Source organism: Triticum aestivum, chromosome 2B (genome assembly GCF_018294505.1).
Source record: "Triticum aestivum cultivar Chinese Spring chromosome 2B, IWGSC CS RefSeq v2.1, whole genome shotgun sequence".
Lineage (NCBI taxonomy): Eukaryota > Viridiplantae > Streptophyta > Magnoliopsida > Poales > Poaceae > Triticum > Triticum aestivum.
The window spans coordinates 92,950,482-92,957,048 of record NC_057798.1 but is presented as its reverse complement, the minus strand read 5'-3'; the positions used below and the strand labels follow the sequence as shown (position 1 = coordinate 92,957,048).

Genomic DNA, 6,567 nt, shown 5'->3' with positions numbered 1-6,567 from the left:
TCTCTTCATCGATGATGATTGTCTGTTGCGCTCGTCCCATAAGGTCTTAACATGACGACTTCCTCACTGTTACCACAACAAGATTTGTTCGACATCGGTAAGGGCTGACGATGGCAGCACTCCTTTGACTCGCTTCAATGCTTATATTCGTCGGTAATGGTCTATGTACTTGTTACTTTTATTTTATTGTTTGTACTGCCGTGACTATGGATGAGTCCATCGAAAGTTTTTTTTCAGAAAAAAGAAAGTTTAACTGGACGCTGAATGCATCAACACGTCGACACGCTCTCTGGTTGGCGCGTACACGGTCAATTACCTGCCTACACCAACCAATCACGGTCCGGCGCACCCGTGGACCAGCACCGTGAGAAATTACCGAGCACCGCAGCTCCGGTGGCGTCCGGCCAACTCCGCACACGCGCGCGGACGAAGCCAACCCAGACCCAACCGCACCGGCACGGGCACGGCGAACCCGCACAAGCAACCCCCCACCCCCTCCCCCGCCGCGGCCGCTACAAAGCGCCGTCCTTTCCGCACGCCACCGCCACCGCCACCTCCCTCCCGCCTCCGTCGCGCGCGCGCCCGGCGGCAGCACCTAGACACCACCGCGCCACATCCCGAGGCGCACGCATTTCCCCAACGCGCGCCCGGATCCCGACGCCACCCCTCCCGAAGTCAAACCCACCGACGCGCGCACGCCCGCCTAAAACTCCACCCCCGAGGCTCGCGCAGATCGGCTGTCCATCCCTCGCCTCCTCCACGCCCACGCCGACGCGCGCGGAGCGGAGCGGACGGACGGGAGCGCTGGATCCCGCGGAGGATCTAGAGGCGGTCAAGCAGCCGTCGCCCCCCGGCCCCGGGGGCCGCATCCGCTACCGCACGCCCTCCTCGCCCGACCTCCTCCTCCTGCCCGCCGACAAGATGCGCCGCTACTCGCAGCTGCCGGGCGCCGGCCGCCAGGACACGCTCGCCGACCGCGTGCACCGCTACCGCGGGGTGCTGCTCGTCGTGCTCGCGCCCCTCGCCCTCGTCTCGCTCGTGCTCCTCCTCATGCCGCGCGCGCCCGCCGGGGCCGCCCAGAGGCCCCTGGGAGGAGGGGTCGGCGCCGCCGCCGCCGGGGGTAAGAAGTACGCCGTCATATTCGACGCCGGCAGCTCCGGCAGCCGCGTCCACGTCTTCTGCTTCGACGGCAACCTGGATCTTGTCCACATTGGCACCGACATCGAGCTCTTCGTCCAGGTAAGTCGACGACCCGTTCGTCCATCGGATCTGGATCTGGTCTAGGTCATTGTCAGCTGAATTCCGTTCCCCTTCCGCCCTTGCAGAAAAAGCCTGGACTTAGCGCGTACGCCCAGGACCCGCGCGAGGCTGCTCAATCGCTCGTCTCCCTCATTGAGAAGGCCAAGGAAGTGGTTCCGGCTGAATTGCGCGACCAGACGCCTGTCAGAGTTGGGGTGAGTGGTTTGTTCACACTAATTGATTTTGTAATCGGTGCTTGTTGATGTCCTTAGCTTCCTCATTCATTCACAGGCAACAGCAGGGCTAAGAGCTTTGGGAGCAGGAAAATCCGAAGAGATCTTGCAAGCGGTAAATGGTCTTCTATCATATCATCATCATCATCATCATTGTCTGCATTGCGAGTTATTATGCTTTTTTGTTTTGTTTCAGTGAGGTTTTTGTTACGTTATTACCAATTTGCCATGATTGATTGTGTACCTGGATGTTAATGTATCCACAAAAATGCAGGTTAGGGATCTTCTTCGTGAAAAGAGTTCATTTAAGAACCAGCCGGATTGGGTCACAGTTCTTGATGGAACTCAGGAAGGTGCATATGAATGGGTAGGATGCTGGCCTTAATTATCACATATGGTTGCGTTTCATGTTATTCTAACGCTCTTCAGTATTTTCTTTTTACCACTGCATGTATTTCATTTTTTTAGAAGACTACATGCCATTTTCCTAAGTTATGAACTGATTTGATGGTTTACTAGTAAGGTACACGTGCATTGCACGTGAGAACTTACATAACCAATGTATGATTGCATATTTGACATATCACGTAACACAAGCAACTAGAGATTATAGTCACATATGCATCATGTATGAGATGTAGATTTAATTCTTGTAGTTCATGGCACTGAAAAATAAATATAAATCATTTTATGAAGATGCTGCCATAGCCTTGTACAAGAAGTAAATAAAGCAAAAGTGAATGTCAATTCTTTGAGCGGCATGTTATATTGCTATGCTACTGTAGCAATGGAGTTTCTTTTGTGTGTGTTCTCTTTAATAAAGTGATAAGGTTTGTGCATATTATGCATTTATATTCATAAAGTAAAAAAGCAATAGCAATTCATTTACAAGATAAAAGTTGGCAGTCTTAAAGTATGGAAGATTGTAGAACACAGGAGAAACATAGTGCTTTGAGATTTGTGCATAGGGTGCATTGTGCTTAAGCTTAGTAATGGAATATTCTAGATGGTACGCATGCATGGCAAAATCTTGTATATTGAATAAGATGTCCAATGGCCAAGAATGCTTGTATTTGCTGACTTTCCACAGTTTGATTGGCTTCATCCAACAGCCAATATTCGAAGTCATTCCCACACTATATAGTGGTATAGATATAGATGGTATAGACATGTAAAATTGTATGTCAGTAGAGTTCAAGGTAACCACTGACCAGGCCTATTAGAGGTCAGATTGTGCGCTAAGCAGAGTGTTTAGGAATTACTCATAAGCTTTGCTGCTTTGTTTACTACCTTCTAGTTAGGGACATATACCATATCTCTCTCATTCACTCTTCTATAATCTTACAGGTTACCATTAATTATCTGTTGGGAAATCTGGGAAAGACCTATGCAGACACAGTTGGTGTGGTTGACCTTGGCGGTGGATCTGTCCAAATGGCGTATGCTATCCCAGAGAAGGATGCTGAAAAGGCTCCTAAACCAGCAGATGGTGAAGAATCATACGTGAAGAAGCTTTTCCTTAAAGGGACAACATATCATCTTTATGTGCACAGGTTGATATTATAACTTCCGTTAGCTTTTTGCTGTTCCTCCTGTTTAGCTGAATTATTGTCCTGGTAATTTGTGAACCCTCTGCTGATGTTTCTAAGCATAACACGAAGTAACAATTATGAAAACCTATTTAAGCACCTGATGGTGGTACTGTCCTGCAAATCTTGTTTTTGTCTAATTGGATTGATGAGTCATAAATCACTGAAAGAAAAAAAAGTGCAATCATGTAAGAAACGATCATGTCACCACAATACATTAATGACCTAAAATAATTCATATTGGGAGTGAGAAATTCATGATGATCCCAATTTAAATGTGTAAAAATCCACCAGTAAGAACAGCTGAGTAATCTCAAGAAAAGCATGACTTTATTTAACACTGTTTCAAGGCAACTGCATTGTAGACAAACATATTGCCATCGGTTCAACCAATACCTAATCTGAACTGACTTTAGTTATGCATCCACTTGTGCTCTGTGGGTAATAAGTTTTTGGTGTATGACTAATAGAAGTGACATCACATGATTATTCTTGTCCAAGGTGTGATGAGTTTAAATCATGAATATAAGTGTGAACTTTCATTGCAGTTATTTGCGCTATGGATTGCTGGCTGCTAGAGCAGAGATCTTAAAAGCTGGCAATGCCAATGGTTACAGCAACTGTGTATTGGCTGGACATCAGGGTATGACTGCTTTCTTCTGCCTTACTGTTCTGCTATTGTCTTTTTCATCTGCATCTTAAAAGTCTAGGTTAGTTCCCAGCCCATTCAGTGAAGTTTGTTCCCAAAAGAAGTCAGCTTTGCTATCTTGTGAAACAAACTCAGGCTTACAGTAGGACGAATTCCTCAAATTTGTTTTGTGTACATTACCATTCTCTACAGGACAAACTATCTTATTTGTTCTGCTTGTTAGTCTGCCGCTTATCATCCTTTCTGTTAAAAGTACTTGTATTACCATATATACTCCCTCCGTCCCATAATACAAGAGCGTTTTTGACACTATGTCCAAAACACTCTTATATTATGGGATGGAGGGAGTATTACTTACTTTGTATTATGTCCATAAAAACTCATAGCCAATACAAACCACAAGTAGATTATGACATGACATGCTTGTTTTCATTGTGCTGATCATAGGAGGACTCTATTCTAATGGCATTTATGATTTTAGGGCAATACAAGTATGGTGGCAATACATTTGAAGCATCGGCTGCACCTTCTGGCAGTAGTTTTTCGGAATGCAGGGCTGATGTAGTGAAAGCTCTTAAAGTAGATGAAGCATGCACTCACATGAAATGTTCCTTTGGTGGCATTTGGAATGGTGGTGGTGGTGCTGGACAGAAGAATCTCTTTGTAGCGTCGTTTTTCTTTGACAGGGCAGCTGAGGTAAGTTATGGAGCTTCTGATTCTAGCACTGTCCTCCTTTTGAAGATGAATTTCACTTGTTTGCTACTGTTTCTCACTATGCACCTCTAAGCATTCCTTGATTCCTGTTCAGGCTGGTTTCATTAACTCCAATGCGGCTGTTGCCAAGGTCAAACCCTCAGACTTTGAGGAAGCTGCCAAGCGTGCTTGTAAATTGAACGTGAATGACGCCCAATCTAGCTACCCTGGTGTCCAGAAGGATAACGTCCCATACATTTGCATGGATCTTGTTTACCAGTACACACTGCTCGTGGATGGATTTGGTAAGAGTCCCAGTACGAAGTAAAAATGTCCGTAATCATGTACAACTATTGTAGATATATCTCATGCTTCTCGCCTTCCATCTTGCAGGTGTTGATCCCCAACAAGAGATGACATTGGTAAAGAAGGTTCCTTACAGTGACGCGTTTGTTGAAGCTGCGTGGCCACTCGGAAGTGCCATCGAGGTTGCATCTTCGTCATAGGCAGCACCAGTGTAGCAACAGAAACATCAACGTGGGAGCATGGGCATGGCCACCGTAGAAGAAGTTTTGGATTCAGGGGGTTACACTTTAGCGGGTTCTGTCTGTGCTTCCCCCTGAAGTCGCCATTTTGTCACCCGGTCAGTTCGTCCAGCCTCCCCTCCCATACAGTATAGGTTCATACGCAAGGACATGAGGATTACGGCACCAGTTGTACTGCAGCCAGACGCCATTGGAAGGCGCATTATTATTTTTGTACTGATGATGAGAGTAGACGAGAGCATTCCATTCTTTCTGACTTCCACTTGAGATGGGCATAAACACACTGTTCACTTACCGTAAATGCATTGTTCGTTGCCATATTTTAAACTCTTATCTATGCATTGTGTGATTGTCTGCCAAGTATACGTGGCCTCAAAACTCGAGATCATCCAATTAGGTCATTCAATTTGGCCAGGTGCCATGGCCACCTGCCTCGCGGCGAGGTCGGCATCATGCGCTACCGCGCCGACGCCTACAAGATCGTGACGCTCTGCTCTCACCGGCGATCCGGAGCCAAGCAGTACGACGTCTGCACCTATGACTCTGGCGACGACCCCTGGACCCGCACGCCCACTGCCTTTCCGCGGCCGCAGGGGCATCTCTGCAACAGGGTTGTCACCGTCAGGGGCGCCATGGGCTAGGTCGACCTCTGCCGGGGCATGCTCCTCTGCGACGTGCATGTCCCGAGGAAGGAGGAGGAGGAGCGCCCCGGCCCCAGGCCGCTTCGCTACGTCCCGCTGCCGGAGCCGGTGCAGCCGGACGGCGACCTCCGTCTCCACGGCCTCTCGTCCTTCTTCCGGGACATCGCCGTCATCAACGGCCGGATCAAGTTCGTCGACCTCCAGCTCCACGCCAGCCCGGGCTCGCCCATCCCGGACGGCTGGACGGCCGTCACGTGGAGCATGGCGGCGGGCGGCTCGGGGTTCCGCAAGGACGGGGAGGTGAACTCTAGCGACCAGCGACATCCGCAACCCCCTGGACCCGTCCCTGTTCGTCACCCACCCCAGGCTCACCGCGCACGACGACGATGTTCTCTACCTGATGACAAACGCCGGCCCACACGACGACCGCGAGTCGTGGGTGGTGGCGATAGACATGAAATTGTTCTGAAATCTGGGAACATTTTTCATATTGGTTAACATTTTTGAAATATGATTTTTTTTTCAAATCAGGGTGAACATTTTTGGAATTCAAAATTTGATCATCAAATGAAAAAGTTATTCATTGAAATCAAATAATGTTCATAATATTTCCAAAATGTTCATAGAATTCAAAAAATATTCGTAAAAATAAAAAAAACTTCAATGATTTGTTAATAAAATTCCAAAAATGTTTACCTAAATTAGAAAAATGTTATAGAAAATTAATTTTTTGTTCATAAATTTCAAAATATGTAGTTTATGAATTTTGTGAACTTTTGTTCCATTAGTGACATTTATTAAAATTCTGTTTTTTTGAAATCCCAAACATTTTTAAAGAAGTAAAAAAGAAGACAAAAAAAAAACGGGGAGCCGCCTGCACCTGGGCTGGCCCAAGTTTGAGTGTAGGGGAGCCAGAGGGTGCGCGCTGCATCTTCGAGAGCAATTAGTTGACGACCGTTCCTTCGGGGGCTCGCAACG

General features: G+C 47.3%; 1 protein-coding gene across 1 annotated transcript; it reads left to right on the top strand.

Annotated features, from left to right (window-relative positions):
• Window positions 1-444: 444 nt before the first annotated feature.
• LOC123043656 (probable apyrase 2) lies at window positions 445-5,268 on the top strand. The gene is made up of 9 exons (XM_044466173.1): window positions 445-1,239; window positions 1,326-1,454; window positions 1,531-1,587; window positions 1,747-1,839; window positions 2,820-3,025; window positions 3,610-3,704; window positions 4,192-4,406; window positions 4,519-4,708; window positions 4,797-5,268. Exons 1-9 carry the CDS (start codon window positions 922-924, stop codon window positions 4,907-4,909), a joined length of 1,416 nt encoding a protein of 471 aa, XP_044322108.1. The 5' UTR covers window positions 445-921; the 3' UTR covers window positions 4,910-5,268.
• Window positions 5,269-6,567: the final 1,299 nt, after the last annotated feature.